At 40.7% G+C, this 18,924-nt stretch overlaps 1 protein-coding gene across 15 annotated transcripts in view; it reads right to left on the reverse strand.

The window, feature by feature from the left end:
* Positions 1 to 18,924, reverse strand: part of rims2a (regulating synaptic membrane exocytosis 2a) — a 165,210-nt gene that overhangs the window by 127,700 nt on the left and 18,586 nt on the right. For 8 of the 15 annotated variants that reach the window (XM_044117138.1, XM_044117142.1, XM_044117140.1 and 5 more), the window contains exons 3-6: positions 8,617 to 8,649; positions 7,602 to 7,694; positions 2,178 to 2,388; positions 490 to 501 (exon numbers count right to left, since the gene is read on the reverse strand). In XM_044117138.1, coding sequence (XP_043973073.1) covers positions 490 to 501; positions 2,178 to 2,388; positions 7,602 to 7,694; positions 8,617 to 8,649 — 349 coding nt within the window. The remainder of the gene's footprint in view (positions 1 to 489; positions 502 to 2,177; positions 2,389 to 7,601; positions 7,695 to 8,616; positions 8,650 to 18,924) is intronic. The other 7 variants (XM_044117153.1, XM_044117147.1, XM_044117156.1 and 4 more) reach the window with 3 other exon arrangements.

Below are 18,924 nucleotides of genomic sequence, written 5' to 3' on the forward strand. Positions count from 1 at the left end.
ACATGTGCAAAGCTGAGAAATGCGATCACACACGTCAACCAAGCTGTTCCTTTGGAGCCAATAGGAAAATTCAACCGCAGCGCACAACTTTAGATTCAAAGAGATGGTTTTGCAGCCACATATTACAGAACCAAACTGATTTACCCTGAAATGTTGCAATTTGGACAAAGGCATAAAAATAGCACCCTTAAATCCTATTTAAACCATTTATCTGCAATAAATACATAAATAAAATAAAATAAAAGTTGATTTAGGGTTTAGTTACCTTTTAACATGTTTTTTTCTGTTTCTGAAGGACTTTTTTGCTTTTTCGTGTTCTCCGAGTATATGTAGTTTATCCAAAGAAAAAAAAAGAACAGACTCACAGACGAGACTAGTACTTTGATTCGAATCAATCATGGCTGCTGAATGTGTATTTAGTCACACCACGGCATATCACAATGCTTGTTTTCAGATGAAGTCCAAACAAACAGAGAAATGTTCGCTAACCACTTTGTCCTCCTGTTGCAATTCCATGAGAGCAGGAATGCAGCAGAGAGAAGGAGCAGGGATACAGACGGCGAGGAGGGGAGTGTGTGTGTGGGGGGGAGGGGGGGGGGGCGGGATTGGAAAAGACGGGGAGAAACAACAGACCGTGAGCGTCACCAGATCCCGGGAGCACTGTCACATATTCCAAAAAGCAAAGGATCGCATGGAACAAAATAACACTTGCTTTGTTTACATTTAGTTTGTGCAAAACTAAAACCTCTCGGTTAGTCTGTGGAAAAGATTTTGCATCAGTAAGCGACACAGGGAGTGTTGCATTTAAAAGACAGCATAAAATAATGTTCTTTAACCAGAACAGCAGTGGAGAGTGAGTTCCCTCTAGTGGTGAGGCAGCATTAATACAAGCCATACAGTTCCTCGCACAGCTATTCATATTCTGTGAAAGTTTTCTTATTTTGTCACATTCCAAGAGCAAACTTCTGTGTATTTCTTTTATGGTTTTATGCAATAGACACAAATGTTTACGATTTTCATTTGTTTGTTTTTTTGTTTGGTTTTTTTACAAATAAAACACTGAAAAGTGTGGCATGCATGTGTGTTCTGCACGCTTACTCTGATATGCCAAAATAAAATTCTGTGAAAACAATTGCTTTTCAAGGCAGGAGACAGTAACTATTAGTCATTCACTCCACAAGCTATCAAACCAAGTGTGTGGAGAGGGGGGTGGGGGGTTCCTGCCAATGCCTATGTGAGGAGGAAAACAGAAACTCACCATTCCCAGCATGAAAAATGGTAGCGGTAGCATCATGCTGAGGGGATGCTTTCCTTAATGGGGACGGGGGGAAACGTTTCAGAGTTCAATGGGGGGCTAAATTCAGGCCAATCCTGGAAGGAAACCTGCTGACGCCAGAAAAGAGTTCATAACGGAGTGGGGATGTGAACTCCAGTGGGGAGTTCACATCCCCACTGGGACGTTCTCATGGCAACGTCCTCATGAGAACGTTGCCATGAGAACCCAGCCAGAGCGGCGATGGAAAAGTTTGTCCGTCAAAGTTCAGACTTGACAATCAGTGGTCAGGCCTAAAACTCCATGCTCACAGATCACATCCGACAAATCTGACTGACCTTGAACTATTTTGCAAAGACAAAATGCACAAAAAATGAGTTTCCAGAAATGAAAACCGGGTGGAGAAAAATCCCAGCTGTAATTTCAACAACAGGTGGCACTATAAAGTATAAACAAAGGGGAGTGAATGCAAATGCAAATCCATGCAACACTTTCCAGTCTTTTGTTTGCCAGAATAAAATTAAGTCATGTGGGGGGGGATTTTTCCACTTCATAATTAAGTCTCACCTTGTGCTACATAAAACCTCAGTGAAATACATAGTTTGTGGTTGTAACATGACAAAATATCGAAGGAAATTTGATAAAATATGGAAATTCTTTACGAATCCCTCATCAGAAATAATAAAGAATCAGAAGGCCTAATGTCTCACAGTAGATTAAATGTAAAGATTTCATTAGAAATACTGTTGGCTAAATTCTCACTACAGGATTCAACTGCTGAGTTGAAGACATTCACATGTATGACTGACTGTTTGCTGTGTTGTGTTTGTGGTAGAGGTGTAGTGGTGATGTGGCTGGATGGCTTGTGTGTGTGCGCGCGTGTGTGCATGTGTGTGTGCGTTACCTTGTTTGACCGCAGAGACACTCGTCCTCCGCACCTAGCACAGAATTTCGTTTGGCAATATGAACAGATGTGACCGCAGCCGTCAGCAAATTTCGTCTTGTGGCAAATTCCACAGGTCGGGGCTTCGCTCTTCTGGTCCTGAGCTGGCTTAGTCTCCTCCCCCATCTTCTTAACCTGGTCCTTATACGATTCAAACTGCTGGTGTAACTTCCTGCCAGCGAATGGACAAATAAACCACAAAAAACAAGTTAGAAACTCAAACTGGAAAAGCGGCAAACTGGACGACACGTATCCCTAAACACCCAGACAACCACACCGTATGACAAAATGACTTTTTAACCATTTAACCATTTTTATTTCTTTAGTTACATTAAGTATTGCATATATGCTTAAAATAATGGGATTTTTTGCAGAAAACACAACAGGTCAAGTTGTTCTTGCCAATTTTTCAGGCAGCAGACAAATAAAACGGAAGTTCAGGTTGCTACATGTTAATCGGAAATCAAGCACTTTCCAAACCTTCAAAACACCCAATTGAAATTCAAGCATTTTCAAGGAACCCAAGCATGAATGATGTAAATAATGACACCGTTCACTGCCTAACACCAGAGGTAAACAACCAACACTGTGAAAATCAGTTTTGTTTTGTCTTTTCAGCCCAAACTTACACTCTTCCAATAAGCCTCTATGCAACCCCAGATAAGAAGTGAATTTCTGAACGCAAAAGCCCATAATGGTACATCAGAGGTTTAAAAGTTGAGCCACTCCTCCCCCGCCCCCTCTGACACAGCATCTCTTCAAACTCAGGCGTTTGGGTATCAGTTCTGCTTTGCAAGTTTGAGGATATCACTTAATTCTGGTTACTCGGGTTCCTCTGTATTAGATGAATAATTTGCACCCGTCTGTCTGTATCGAGGCGGTTGTAATGCGAAGCGAGGAACACCGTCGATAGGAACCGCTGGTTATTAAAATCAACATTTTATTTTATTTTATTTTTATTTTATTTTTTTATGTTATCTGCAGGCAATCGTCAGTGGTCACAAGCAGAAAACGTTACATCCCACTTTGCAGGAATCAACGCAGCCTTCCTGTGTCTCTTTGAGTTATCCTTCACATGATTGTAAAGAAAAAAAGAAGAAGAAAAAAACTCAACTACCACCCAAAAATAAAAGCAACAACAAAAAAAACATGTCTCCTTACATGCATTTTGCATGACACATGTCAATTGAGTGTCTCCTTGGAAACTAAACACTGGGCTGACTTCATAATATGGCGATTAGAAGTGGTTTCGCCCCACATATCCCCTGCAACATTCATTAGCTCTTGTGAATTATTGAGCAGTGCGATCCTTTTACCACATACAGGTCTGCATTTGAGATAAACATGCTTCCTTTTCCCACAACCGGAGCTTTAGAGCCCAAATCCAGCGGGCGCACACACCTTAAGACACCGCCTGTGTGTGTCTGTGTGTGTGGTGTTGTTGTTGTCGCGTCTGGCTCTCTGTGCCATCAGAACATTAGATAAAGTGCCACTGACATGCTCCACGTTCTATCCACAAAAGGATTAAAGAGCTAATTATATCAGCCTTTGTGTATTTACCGAGCAGTGATTAGACTTGTGCGGCGCTTTGTTTAAGAGATTCAAACTAAATCACATTTACTCACAGAACGACTGATAACCAGCTGAGTTAAAGCCGCTGTTACCAAGGATCAGGGAGGCGAGGCGTCAAACGACTGTGGCGTTTTATTCAAACCTGTCTTACACGTCATTACTATATATATATAGCAAACGACTAGAAGTTTGATGAGAAATACTAACTTCCATCTCTACTCAAAGAGCAGTTGGAGGTTTCGGTTTTCTGCCATTGTATAAAGCGACCTCATCAAAGACAAATAGAAATAAAAAAAATTGATTCAGACTTTGAAATGAACAGGATCACTAAACACTTTAGAGAACATCAAGTGAAACATCAGGAAGGCCACGTTGTCGACGGCACACAGCAAAACTACGGGAAGCGGCACAAACGCGACGCGGGTCGCCGCGGCAGCTGGTACGCATTAGCCATTCAAAACTGGGTGGCTTATTGTGTGAAAACATGGTCAAATGCAGGTGAGGCGGCCGATGAGTAATCATACACTGCTCATTGTCCAGCTCGGTGCTTGTGGATCGGAGCTCTCTTACCTATGAGACAGCAGCCATACGCAGTCTGAAACCTGAGCCGTCCTCCTGGACGTAAGACAGATTCAGCTTCTCGACAGCAGGGTGAACTATGCCACATCTTTACAGCAGCTGGATTTTACTTATTCCATTATTTATTGTTGATTCATCTGTAAATTTTGGGGAATCTTGAGCACATGTCCAAAAATTGTAAAAACATATTTAGCATTATAATAAGGAAATAGTTACATCCTTGGAATAGGCAGCAAGGGCTTTAAAGCTGCAGTGAGGACATTTTTTATTGTTGTTCTTGTTTTGTTTTTTTTTACATATTTGCTGAAATGATGTGAGATAATGTGTGGGGAAAAAAATGGAGCTCTTCTGCCTTCTCCCAGTGCTCCTAATGCTAACCCTGACCAATCAGAGCCAGGAGGCGGGTCTTAGCGCTGTGAAGCACTTTCCGAGGGGTGCTGCTCATCTCCCCGTCTTCTTCCCCACCTTGCTCTCTGCTGTGCTGCAGGCTAGCAAAGTCTGTTGTTAATGCCAGGGCTAGTTAGCATAGCGCACCCATGATGGCGGACAAACAGTTCTCCTGTAACTGCAAGTTGTTTCCCCGCCATTAGGACATTGAACAGCGAGTACTGATGAACAGCACTAAGACCCTGCTCTTCGCTCTGATTGGTTGTTTCTGATTGGGAGCGGTGCATTTCTTTAGACAGCAATAGTACATTTTTTTAATGATGGATTTTGTGAATCTTAACCTTGCTTGCTGTTAGCTTTGTCTAGCCTTGGCTTACCAAAACCTTTGGATGTTTTCAGCTTACCCCAAAACAAATAGCAATGAACACAACCTCATGAAGTAACACAGCATACTACTAGCAAGGGGAAGCTAACACAAAGGAGCTAAAGAAGATACATTCACAAATATGATTTGCTGACATAATAACTACTTACAAAAAAGTAAAATGTTTTAGAGTGGTTTAGCCTGTAGTTTTTGCTACACTGTAATATGGCATAATATCTTTAAAGACAAATGTATTCAGAAACAAATGGAGTTTTGGACTATAAAAATGTACTCACTTAAGCCTCTAAGTTCTTCTCTTTACTTTCACAGTTTACATTTTTACTGATGTAAAAAGCATAGGTGTGGCTAATATCGTTAACAAACTCTCACTTTTACCTTTTCGCCTAATTACATTAGTACAGCTAACATGTCAGAATCAATTTAAAAGCCTTCGGTTTATTTTCCCCAGCCTTCGAAGTTCATCTAGTTCACAGTCTTCTTTGGCTGACTGCTACAGTTCAAGATTATGGATTTATTCTGCTAGCTGCTGAGCAATGGAACTTGATGCTACTTTTGGCTAGCATCTGGAGGTTTCTGTCCCTTTTTTCGATTTTTTTGTTTTGTTTTTGTTTTTTTGCTGGTGAAAAACAGGGTGAAGAACACCCGCTTGGAGTGACACAGCCTACCTTTTATCAATTGAAGATGACACAAAGGAGCTTGAAAAAGCTAAATATACTCACTCTGATGCACTGATGTAACAATTAAACACTACGCTGATAAACCTTTGGCGGGTTTCCCGAGCCTGCTGTGTTTGGCTTTAACATTATTTTTCCTGTAACACTTCTTGTTCTCTAGCGGTGGAGGGCGCTACATAAGATTTATTTAGCAAGGGAAAACTCAACTCTGTGGCAGAAACAGCAGCAAATGAAATTATTACTGATATTTGTAAATGACAGGGGCACAGATAATGGACCATAATTTCATGCAAGAATGTTGCCTGCACAGCAAAACTATCATTAGCAATACTATTATTTCTTCGTGTGATGCTGTCTACCATAATGTTTACAATAAGGTTTTTATTTCATTCCTTACATTGCACTAATTATTCTAGCTAGGTTTTATCATTAAGAGGTGATTATACATGTCTATTATAAAATTTAGAAATGTTTCTTGCATTCAGAGTTTCACTCTTCAATTTCTGAGATTCTTTTTTTTTTTTTATTCTTGTTTGACTTTGTTATCTCCTGTTGGTTTTGGGTTTTTCTTGTGTTATGTTCTGTTTGTATGCTGTTCTCTGAATACTGGGCTGTGTGTTTTCCTTCTGTCCTGCAATTCTTTCCATTTGATTTGATGCTCTCTGTGCTTCAGCTCTCTGGTCTTCTCACTCAGCAGCTCACATTCTGGTCATTTAGTCTCCACCCGGCTCTTGCTCCACTGATCACCCCTCCTCTGCATACTGTGCTCAGCTTTCAGTATCTAGCCGTGTAACGTGCAGAACATTTATTTGCAGAACAAAAGTGTGGAACCCGATGTTCTGCCGTGAATCTTTTAAAAAGTTGCGGAAAAAGACAAAAAAAAAAAAAAAAAAGCTACAAAAAATTTTTTTAAAGCGTAGTATGTGAGTCGACACCACAACAAAGCAGAATGGAAAACAACACTAACAATCCAAGACTTAGTAGGATCATTTTTTTTAAGTCTGTTGTTTCAGAAAATTACGATTTCTTACCTGACCACTGCAACAAAAATAGATGCATCAAACGAAAGGTTTGTGTCAGCAAGGTGTGAAGCCGATACTCAGTTTATCAGACAAGAATCTGATACACCGCTAATCTAACACCAATAACCTCTCTCCAAGCTGCAGTATGTAACTTGTGTTGAATGAGTCAGATAATTTGTGAAAACAAAACAATTATATAAAATTGAGCTCCTCTGCCTTCTCCCAGTGTTCCCAGTACTAATTGCAGGAAACACAACACACAGTCAGAAACAACCAATCAGAACCAGGAGGAGGGTCTTATTGCTGCCAATCAATCTCGTTCTCACGCCCTCCTGCTTGCTCTTTGCTAAGCTACAGCTGCTTCACTAAAACATAGCATGCTACCAATGCTAAGACTTGTTAGCATTACCACCAATGACGGCGGATAAACGGTGACCAGTTATTTCACCATTAGCACATTGAGCAGCGTACAGGAGGTTGATTGACAGCGCTAAGTCCCTCCTCCTCGCCCTGATTGGTTGTTTTTGAGCAGGAGCGATCCACTTTTGCACCGGAAGGAATGATTTCTTTTTTCGCCCATTATCTGTCTCATACCATAATGTTACAACATTGTTACAGTTTTAAAGACAGCAAAAGTTTCATACTGCAGCTTTAAAAACATCTTAGGAATTTTGTTTAAAACCAGCCTATTGAGTTCCTTTGGTCGTCACTATATTTTTGGTTTCTTACTGAAAGTAGATCAAGATGGGTCTGTGTTATTACTTACGCGTCTGGCTCGGGCTTCTTGTCATTTTGGGGCTTTTGCTGGGGCTGAAGAACATTATTTACCAGGCCAGTGATCCCACTAAAGGGAAACCACCTGTCCAGATAAGCAAAGCGTGGCTGAAACATGGCAATCGGTTATCAAAGGAGAAAATACGTTGACGGTTAAGAGGGGTTTTTGGATCGCAGGGCAGTTTCACATAGGAGTGAGAAATAGCAGGAACATTCACTACAACCACAGCAGATAGAGGACAGGGCCAGGACACTGGCAGAACGGCAACCGTGGGGGCCACCGACATCCAGATACGGTCAGAAATACAACGGAAAAGTCAGAAGAGGGTAGAAGTGCGAGGCTAAATTAGAAATAAGAATGGTGGGGGGGGGAAAAAGGATGTGAGCTCTACAGCCAATGGAAATGAGTGTTACAGACAAGGCTAACAGAAGTATCACTTCTTCTAGTTTACAGGGGCAGCAGAGGTCAGGTTTTCCAAATGACCAGTCTTAAAGAGAGATTGGATCAAATGAATCAATAGCACAGTAGAGGAGCTTCAAGTCCACGTTTGTAGTCAAACTACAGGGTTTGCACAGGCCAGCCAGAGTGCAGCCGATACACTGGATGAAGACTGACAGCCAAGTAGAAACCAGGCACAAGGGGAGGGTGTGCTAGAAGTCTGGCAAAGAAATTGAAAAGAGCGGCAGTAAAAAAAAATAAAAATAAATTTTTAAAAAGCCACTGCCATTAACGCCACGGATGTCAGCTGTTTAATATCAATACAGTTCACCTGTCTGGTCAATTTCAGCTCATAGTGTGGCGTACATGTAATCACATATAGCTCGATTACTATAACAGTGGAGTCATCCAGCTGTCATCGCATGACGTTGATGTCATTTCTTTCGATTAGCCCCCAGAAGACGAGGAGAAAGCCACAAGAAGCACACAGCACAAACTGCCAGGAAAAAAAAAGAAAAGAAAAAAAGTGTCAAAGCCTAGAGCACTCTGGGTAATGCAGTTTACTTACTGTGCTTGCTGAGGTTTTGGTTCTTCTTTGAGCCTAAAACATAAAAAAATAAAATAAAATAAAAAGGGTATGGAGATCTCATTGCAAACAAAAACAGAAATAGATGAGGAAAACGAGGTGAAGACACGACAATGGTACAATAAGGATGTTAACAAAAGACATGCAATATGTAGAACGATCTATACAAAGACTCAAACAACAATGGAAGAAATAGAACAAACATATGTTCACATGTCAATGTCGCTTTAAGGATGGAAGAGTAAAAGTCAATAAAATCCAATTTAAATCGCAACGGGAAGGCAACCATCATTTTAACTCAATCTTTTTTTTTTTTTTAAATACAAAAGTTCCCAGCTGGAATTTTGTATTCACATGTTTCCAGTATGCCTGTAAATCCGGCGCACAAGCGACATCCGGAAACAAAAACGATAGATGAAAAAAGTTAAATTCTGCTTAAAAAAACCCCCAAAAAATAATCTTATGAGACACCGGAAAAGACTATTGTTGAGGTCAAGTTGCGTTAAAAGGAGTTAGCCTACCAGAGAAGCTATTCAAATAGCATCTTAGTGCTAAACATGCTGCAACAAGCACAGACGTTCCCAACGCTGATGTCAGCGTCCACAGACACAAAGAAGTATTTTTTCAAAGACGTTACATGAATTATTATGGCTTCCTGAATAAGTATGATACCACTTTACATCAGTCTGATGGCTCAATGACCTAAATAACAGATTTAAAACAATAAATATCTTTGTTAATGCCTTCATATGTCTGCAAGATTTAATATTCTAGCAGCAGGGTTTTGAACTGAAAACGTTTTCTTTGTCAATACTTCGTTTTCGATTAACTACAGACTGCAATTAGAAAATACCTCCACTGGTGATCAGATAAAAAACACAAAACATAAACGACTCATCTCATCTACAAGTTGACAGAAATATGTTTTCAGCACTCCCCCCACTAAGCAAAGCAGAGGTCAGACAAACACACACACACACACAGCCGCCGCTACATGACCATCTCACATGCCTCAGAAATCTGTACACCATACGACACATGAGGCTGCGACTTTAGCCGCTCTCGCTCCTGCTTTGGGAGAAAACGTCACTTTAAACTAACCAGAAACAACAGCTGAGAATCCCACAGAAAACCCAGAAAACCCCCTGATCACCACGCAGTCATAATCACAGTTATCCTCAGAAGGTTCGTGCATCTCTGTTGTTGTAAACTTTGACCCCATCTGATTAAGACGGTGACCAGGGTTCACTTTAATACTCAACTTCCACTGAGAAAACTGCTCCAATTAGATCAACTGCACTTAATTGGAACTGTTTAAAATTGTATGAAATAAAAACCAAAGGCTGAAGTAGCTTCCAGTAGAAAAATAAATTAAATAAAGGTGATGCTAATGTAAGTCTTCTGAGAAAGCTTTCGGAATACTTAAGCACTTCCTGGAAAGAGGTTGAATGGAGTGGCAACTCAACTTTCCTCCAGTCGAAGCAAAAGTGAGCCTCAGAGTGAATATCTAAGTGAGACAAACACTTCCATTCAAAACAGAATTCTTTCTAGTGCTGTGTGCAAATTAAAGGGTGCGCTCCGTTTTAACCCAAACAAACAATTAAAAAATAACAAAGAGAAAGCTGAGACTGAGGAGGCTCTCGTTCAGATGCGACAGATGAAGCTTCACATGAACACTTTTGGTGAAAAGCAGAAAAGCGGCAGAGCAGGAAATCAGCCGGTGTGGCCTCCGGCCAGGTCAGCAGCCACGGAGAGAAGACCCGGTCCTGTGTACCCGTCAGTGTCGCCGCTCTGTTTTCCGATGAGCCAGTCCATATTTATCCTCTCGCTGTGTTCTCCCGGTGACCTGCAGCGCCGCTCTTCATTGATCCCATCAGCCCCGTCTCTGTGGTCGCATTACAAGCCTCATATTTATCTGATGGAGCCTGCTGCCAGCCTGCCTGCCTGGACAGCTGCCGGGCACTGAGCGTTGGCGTGCGCGAGCCGACGTCGTCTACGCAGAGGTGTACGCGTGCGCCTCTGCGCCTCCATCCGACCCCCCACCCCCACGTACCCTAGTGTGTACGAGTGAGAGCGGCAAGAGACTTAGCGAGTGAGTGTGCTGCAGTGTTTTATTTGACATGGGGCAGTAAAATGAGAGAGTGTAAAATGTCACAAGTGACGTATTCAGTATCCTGGCTGCTAAGGAAGCCTGCAGGGCCGATCCGGTCTTAGTTTTCCGTCTCTTTAACCCGCAACCTGCATCCCCTGAACTCCCTGTGACACAAGAAAACGAAAGAAAGAAATACACCAGCCTGTTGCAGTTTAGCAATTTGGTTCTTTCGCTCTTTCTCCACTTTTTATATCACAACAGAAACAGTTTTAGTTTTGTTTTTTGTATTATTAATTTATTTTTTTACCTGGGCTTGTGACTTTGGACCGAGTTTCCGACAAAGATTAATGCTACAGAGCCCTCTAGTGGACAAACGGATTTCTAATGTTTCAAGAGAAAGACTGCACACATGAAGTGTCTCTAAAATGTGCACCGTCTGAATCCTTTTTGATCCGCTTCATGAGTCATTTGTGGTTCAAATTAGGCATGATCACAAATAAAAATGAATGGAAACTATTTTCAAGCAAACCCGTCCAGTTAAACTCGACGGGAACTGCTCAGAATTATTAAAAATAGTTTATTTGTTTTTAGCATTTATTTATCAAAAATGTTCTTTACCTTTAAATTACTTTTAAAGGTAAATAAGACTTTGAAAGTCTTGAGTTTTTGTACAAGTTACTAATTACTTTTTATTTTAGTGGCAAAATCCAAATTCACAATTCACAAATTGGATAAATTGTCCCAGTAATCGTTGCGATAAGCAATAACATCGTTGATTCGGGACCATTTTCAAGTTATGTATTTATAATGGTGTAATATGCAAGTTTGCCCTCTGAAAGACCAAGAAACTTTAATTTTGCAAAAAGCATTTAGCACTGAAACTGGGAGATATTTGAAATGCCCAAAACAAAACACGACAAACCAAAAACAACAAATTAACCACACAAAATAAAACCACAAATAAAATCTTATTCTTCAAGAAATGTTAATCGGAATGGAAATTATCGAGCTCACTTATCATGTGATTAATTAATTAATTGCTTATCGCGATGGGCCTAAAAACTTTCAAAAAGGTTGCATTAATTTTTACATTTTTACAAAAGAATATAAAGGTGTTTATTGGGGGATCATCTAGTTAAAGACGTGAACCGGTGCAATGATTCTGGAGGTGATAACTGGATCATAAGGAAGTGATGTGGCTCAGTGAGAAAATACCAACTACTGGACGTACATCATTAACGCTGCCCCCGCTGGTCAGGAATGCCAGCAGATGCAGTGTCTGTATGAGGTAAGTCAAGTGACGAAGGTAAAGTTTCACTTTCACTGCCCCTGCTATCATAACGCAGTAAAATATCAACATGCTCAGGCAGGAGCAGCTACCGGATACAGGTAACTGCTTAAGAGGAACATCTGAAGCTCATGAAATCACTGAGACACTGAGGGGGGGAAAAAGTTCTCAGTAGAGTTTTATCAGTTTCTGAAATATGTCAAAATATCATCAGTGGTTGAACTACCCTGTTAGCTAAAAGAGAAAAGAAAAGCAGAGAAAAATACTCTGTAAAATTTGACAGAAACGGTGTTTTCCTAAACAACTTCAGTCAGAACTAGTCCACTCCAGACAGCCATCCTAAGCAAATCAACATGCTGTGTGTGACGTTAAGTCTTTTTACAGCAAAGTTATGCAAGTCAGAATCCCCCCCACACCTCAAACTCTAGTGTGCAACCTGCAAATCTTAAAGAAAGGCAGAGCGCGCTAAATATAGCAGGTCAATTTCTGTCAGTCGGTGAGGCGGTGAGACACCTGTTCATTCAGCCTCTCCGGTAAATGCCAGGAGAACCGCTACTGAACGCTTCCTCTCCGTCATCAAAGAGGATTAGGAGCGGTGGATAGGGCGCTGATGACTTCCTCAGGTATGGGGCGCTGGCATGGTGAGATAGGCAGGGCAAACGGGGACGACGAGCTGGCCTCGGCATAGACGGGTTGGCCGGCTACGACGGCTGGGCCTTAGAAAGTAAAGATACGATTGAATGCACACACCCCCACTCATCAGAATAGGCAATCGAACAGCATGCAAGCCGGACCTCCTGACCGAGAACTAATATTCAGATTGTCAAACGGGAGTTGGCAAGAGCAATTTTTTTTGGGGGGGGGGAAGCGACGGGAAATGGCTAATCTGCAGCCAAATATAACTAAAAGTCCATCTGTTTCCTTAGATTACCTGCCAGGATTCAATTGAGCCGCCTCCTATCTCCCTTCCCTGAGAGATATCCAAGTGGCAACGAGTCAGCGAGTCGCCACGCAGCCGACATGTTCCCAAGTACATCTTTTTCGTGCGAGGGCTTACAAGACACATACGTACAATATTCATTTTTGCAGCCACTTTATCACACAGTATTACACATATCAACACCGTGCCTAGCATTTAGAGAAAACCTCGCAGAGTCTGTATTCTGGCACATATAGAGGAAGAAACATTTGTTGTCTCTCTGGGTAAAGTTGGGTTCAAAGTCATAACACTTTTTTGTTTTTGGAAAAATATTTGAGTTTTACTCAGTGGGTTTAAAATCTTTAAAAGCTAAAAAATAAAAAATGTTTATTTTTTTAACAATTACAGGAGTATATACATTGAACAACCCCATGGGGAAGCACTTTCTGACCAACGCAGCTCTATGTGGAAATTGATCAATTATTGATCATGCACTATCATTCTATCGGTGCATGATAGAAAGAAATTTCTATCATGCACCGATAGAAAGAAATTCGACAACTAGTCCAGGAGGGCCACCAGACAACCCAGAACAGCTTTCAAAACTCTACAGACCTTACTTCCATCAGCTAAGCTCAGTAACAATGACTTTCACATTAAAGAAACAAACAGGGGGGAGGGGTGCCACTGAAAACATCCTGATGATCCCCAAGATCTTCTGAAAATATTTCATGGTGTTGGAACCCAGCCATGAAAGACTAAACTACAACCGGGGAACAAAGACACTATTAATCCCAGACTGCGCTGCATAAGGCCACTTCCAGTTCAAAAACATGCTCTCCAGGTTTTCTCAGTTAGCATTAAAATCAGTTTAATGATGTGAAACATTTGATTGTGACCAAAAGTCAAAATAAGAAGAAATGGTTGAGATGGCAAATACTTTTTTTCGCTGCACCACATTCATACAGTGTGTCACACCAGACCCAGTTGGAGACTAAGCTGTCACTGATTTTATTTCTCTCTCACATTTGAATTCTGCCGTAAACACACGGCCATGACACACACCCCCGTTCTGAATCTCTTTTTTTCTCTCACATCATACAAGTCAATTTGCGACGCTAAGCTGCGTGTAGCTGGGGCGGGACAAACGCCACACATTTACCTCTGTAATGCTTGTCAGGGATTTGCTTGCTGTCTGGTTGAGGTCTGTGTCGCGGCCCCTAGCGCAGGCTCTCCAAATGCACATAGTGCTTTACAAGCAAAAGCCGTTGTGCATCATGTTCAGCGTGGCATTATCTGCATCAGATTCTGCTGATTAAAGTATTTGTTAGATCAAACTCACACCGGAGGATTATGCGGTGGCCCTGCACGGTCCGCACCCACACACCGCTGCTGTTGTCTTTGCTTCGTATCGTATCACCACTTCCCACTTTGTTCCGCAATCTTATATTAATACTTGCAGATAACACTTGTTATTGTTTTGTCTAAGGGTTTCATTTTTTTTCTTATACAGTAGAAACTTTATATCTACTGACTGTTTTGTTTGTCGTTCATTGGGTCTGAAGACCGGGCCATTTGTTTGGATTGTATGGAGGATTCCCCCTGTAGGGTTGCAAATTTTCACCCACCACAACAGCAGAGTTCAGAATTTGATTAATAGCAAGGAAATCCAATTACTACAATAAGCATTCATCTTAGAGTGTTTCACAGCAATGTTTAAAATTAATGTTTAAAATCTGACTGGTCAACAATTGTTGGCAAAGTCTTCGATTTAACCTGTATCTCTGACCAGAAAACCTAACATTTGAATAGATTTCTCAGTCCGTATGTCCCTCGTTGTCTTTCATAATTAAACATGTCATTCTGTGTGAACACCAGGTTGCTTCCCCGGTCAGGCTAACCTACTCGATCTGACGCAGATGCATTTTCATTATATCTGTAATCAGCACTTTCTTGGCAGTTGACAATGTCCCGTCTTGGAGATGCTACGACGGCCATTGTAGGTGAAAAAGAAAAGAGGAGGAACTATCAGGCACATAAAACTCACAAATTTGGAGATTAATCTTCTTGAACAAACAAGGACATTTCTTTCCTCGAAAAGTGGACTTTTCAGAGTTTGAAAGTTCTGCCAAAAAATCTCGGAAATTTTCTAGAAAAAAACAAGGACATTTCTAAGTTTGAAGAGTTGAAAGTTTGACTTTTGAAACTCAAGAATTTCCATGTTTTCTAATAAATTTTAATTTTTTCCAAATCAGAAATGTCCTTGTTTTTTCATAGAAAATTAAGAGTTTTACATTTACTTTTTTTTTTTCTTAGCTACAATGGCCCTGATGTGCCGTCGTATGATCCAACTCTTGGTTTCCTTGTAAACAATTACCTTGGGTCAGTGAAGAGAAAAAGATAGGGTTAGTATCCCACTGTGTATTATAAAAAATAACTGTAGCTGCTGAGATGATGTCCAGAAATTAAAATAAGAAAACATCGTGACTAGCATATATAGCAGTTAAAAGTGTCCTACGACAAGTATTTGCATACCTTTAATTATAGTTTGATCTCTAAGTCTCTGTCTCTATCAGAGATTTTTTTGGGGGGATCAGAACCAGTGAACCAGTACAATTAGTAATGTTCTTCAGACTTAACACCAAAACAAAACTTGCACATCATAAGTTGAAGAAAATCTTGTAACCGTTTGTAGTATTACAAAAACATTTTTTTCTTTCTAACATTCTACTTTTATAAACATTCTCTGTAACGCTCCTCGGTCCAATGGTTAAGCAGACGCGCATGCTGGAATTGTTCCAGGTAGAAGCAATGGGTGGACTGTTCTAAAAATGTCTCACACTGAGGGTTATAATAGCCCAGTCACAGCTAACAGCAGAGCGGTATTTGATACCTGCCCTATTGTTGACCCATCTCACTCCACTCCTTTAACCAATTCATCTCTACAGGCAGGGCTGCTTCTTGGCTATGGCCAAACGGCTGCCTACGGCGCCAGCTACAGAAGGGGGCGCTGCTGGGACAACTCAAAGAAGCAGAAGAAGAAAAAAACGAGAGCGGAATAAATATTAGAGCTAAGGTACAGAACTCCTTAGCACCTTTTTTCATATTCTCTGTATTGACAATAAAATATTTGAAAATATAAACAACAACCTGCCCCATGTTGCTCACTATGATAACATCTTCCTAACTTATTCATTAACAGGCAGACTAAGTTGTCGTTGAAGGTGGAAGTTAGCATATTGGTAGCTTGTGACAGAACTATTTCACTGTTTGTTTTTCACATGGATCATTAGCATGGCCTTATACGAGTTTGAAAGTATTTAAATTAAATAGATTTGGTCATAAGCACAGCTATCAGAGAAAACACTGTAGCTATCAATATGTATTAAATTGTTCTCTGCAAAATATTAAAACTTAACTGGCTTATCTACAAAATTAAACTTTTAAGACATACAACTGTTGATGGCACTACTTCCCTCCCCACCCCTCTCATTTTTTTCTTATTCATTTTTTTTTTATTATTATTTTTTTTTTAGGTTTCCTTTTGAGGAAACGTACTTATTCCACCACATCCTGGCTACACACAGTTCAAAGGTCAGCACATTCATCAAATGGACAGATGCGTAACTGCCTCACACTATGCCACTTCAATTAAGTTGAACTTGACGATGCTAAACATCTGTCTGAGGCCGGGCAGATCTGTGTAAATTCGCTTTCTGTAAAGTCCTAATGAAAGGATTTTCTTGCATCGGTCGCCTCTCTGTGCAGATTTAAAGCCAGCCGTGCAAACAGCCACCCAAGCAGCTGGCCCCCAGAGGATAAGCCGAACGGTTTCTGCTGTCCGTCAACTCCAGCACTCCAAGTTCTTTTCAAATTTTTCCATCTTCACTGAAAATAAACTCCTGTTATTTGCCAGTCCCCTGCCTCCTACGTTTTCATGGCACCTTATATACAGTTTTTATTGTATTTCTTATTTTTATGTATGAAATTGGAAGAATGTATTTTGTGTTTATTTTATGGGACTATGGTTGGAAATTAGCATTTTTGCTAAATCCAGTAAATTTACGACAGCAGTGTATGTTCATTAAAGCTGCAGTATGTAACTATTTTTTTTTTTATGTTTTTTTTAAAATAAAAAACTATCATTATGTCATGACAGTATAATATCAGGGAGATAATCTGTGAAAAAAAAAAGTAGAGCTCCTCTGCCTTCTCCCAGTGCTCCCAGTACAAATTGCAGAAATACACCAGTCAGTCAGAAACAACCAATCAGATCCAGGAGGAGGGTCTTAGCGCTGTCAATCACTCTCATGCTCACCTCGTCCCACTAGCTCTTTGCTAAGCTACAGCTGGTTCACCAAAACATAGCCTGCCGCCAATGCTATGGCTAGTTAGCCTAACCACCGATGAGGGCAGATAATCGGTTTTCCTGTATGTTGTTTCTCCATCATTGGCACATTGAGCAGTGTACAAGAGGTTGATTGACAGCGCTAAGACCCTCCTCCTATTTCTTATTGGTTGATTTTTATTTTTTTTATTTTTATTTTTTGCATACCGCAGTAGTAGCACTGGGAGGAGGCGGAGGAGATTGATTTTTTCACAGATTATTTGTCTCATAATAACATGGTGACAGTTTGTAATAGATATGGAAAAAACATAGTTTTGTAGAAGTTACATACTGCAGCTCTTAGGTCCATTGTTCAATTTAGGTAAAATCAATCAACTCATTATTGTTGTGATGGTAGCAGTATTTTATTAGGAGAAGTGGTGTTAAGGAATTAGTTGGAGATCCTCTACTAAAATTGCAGTCCCAGGGTGGAAAATGTACTTTCTGTGCTTTGACCCTCAGCAATATACTTATATGAATTTTATTTGTTTAAAAAGCAGGCTCTTCTGCTTTTAAACTGATTGTAGTGCAATGCCTTAAATGTCACAGTAGTGATCGCTCTTTGTCCTTCACTACAGCGTTTGTCTCAGCTGGTCGCCTTGGCAATCCATACCTACAGCAGCGTCCTCATGTACAACGGCGTAATGCTCCTGAACATCCCACCTCCTGATCAGCGCCATGCGAGCAACAATCGATACAAACAGCATTCGCTAGAACGTTTTCACTGCTGCTGCTGCTGCTGCGTTTAACGTTTCCTGTGGAGCTAGCTCAACAAATGTAAAGTTATATTACAGTATCGCTGCACCACTTATTACATAATGAAATATCACAATTCCCTTGTTGGGAGGCCTCTACGGAGCAACTGTGTGTGTGAGTGAGTGAGTGGATTTGCTACATGTCTGTGGTGCACGGCGCCGGGTACTTGTTTTTTAAAAAAAAAAAAGAAAAAAAGCACGGGATGGTTTGAGATTTAGGCCAAACAAAGGCGTGTTTGAAGGGCCCGGTCGGCAGCGGCACACGCGTTGTTGAGTCACCGGCTTGCACCTGCTTTGGCCAGCTGAAACCTGAATGAGTAAAACTTGGACAAACACACACCAGGGAGGGAGAGATTACAGCGCCTTGTGTAAACTACCGCTAGTAAATATATCCGCTCCCTGACAAAAGCGCCTGTCTTGAGGGCATTTTATAATTCATCTAAAAGGTTTGCTTTGATTTCTTTGTTCACCGCGACCATTCATTTGGGTTAGATGTGGATTTCATTGCTGAAATGAAAATTTGATTTTGTAGGGTCAGGCATGTATCATATAGCTGGTCGGCAATATGAAAACTCGCTTAATGCTGTCCAGATTTTGTCTAAATAATGTCATTAAATTGGATCGTCAGACATTGTTTAATATTAATCTTAAGGTTTGCTTTCTAAATTTGAGATTTCATCCCGTGTTTCAGTTTATACTCTAGCACAGAGAATAGTTTGCCTCTAGGGTGGCAAAAGTCACGCCGCACCTCAGAGTTAAAGCAAAGACATGAAATTGAGAGGGTAAAGTTGTAAAACTTCAAAAAAAAATTTTTTTCCATAACATTTTTAGAAATGTCTTCCTATCATT

Source organism: Gambusia affinis, linkage group LG05, assembly GCF_019740435.1.
Source record: "Gambusia affinis linkage group LG05, SWU_Gaff_1.0, whole genome shotgun sequence".
Taxonomy (NCBI): domain Eukaryota; kingdom Metazoa; phylum Chordata; class Actinopteri; order Cyprinodontiformes; family Poeciliidae; genus Gambusia; species Gambusia affinis.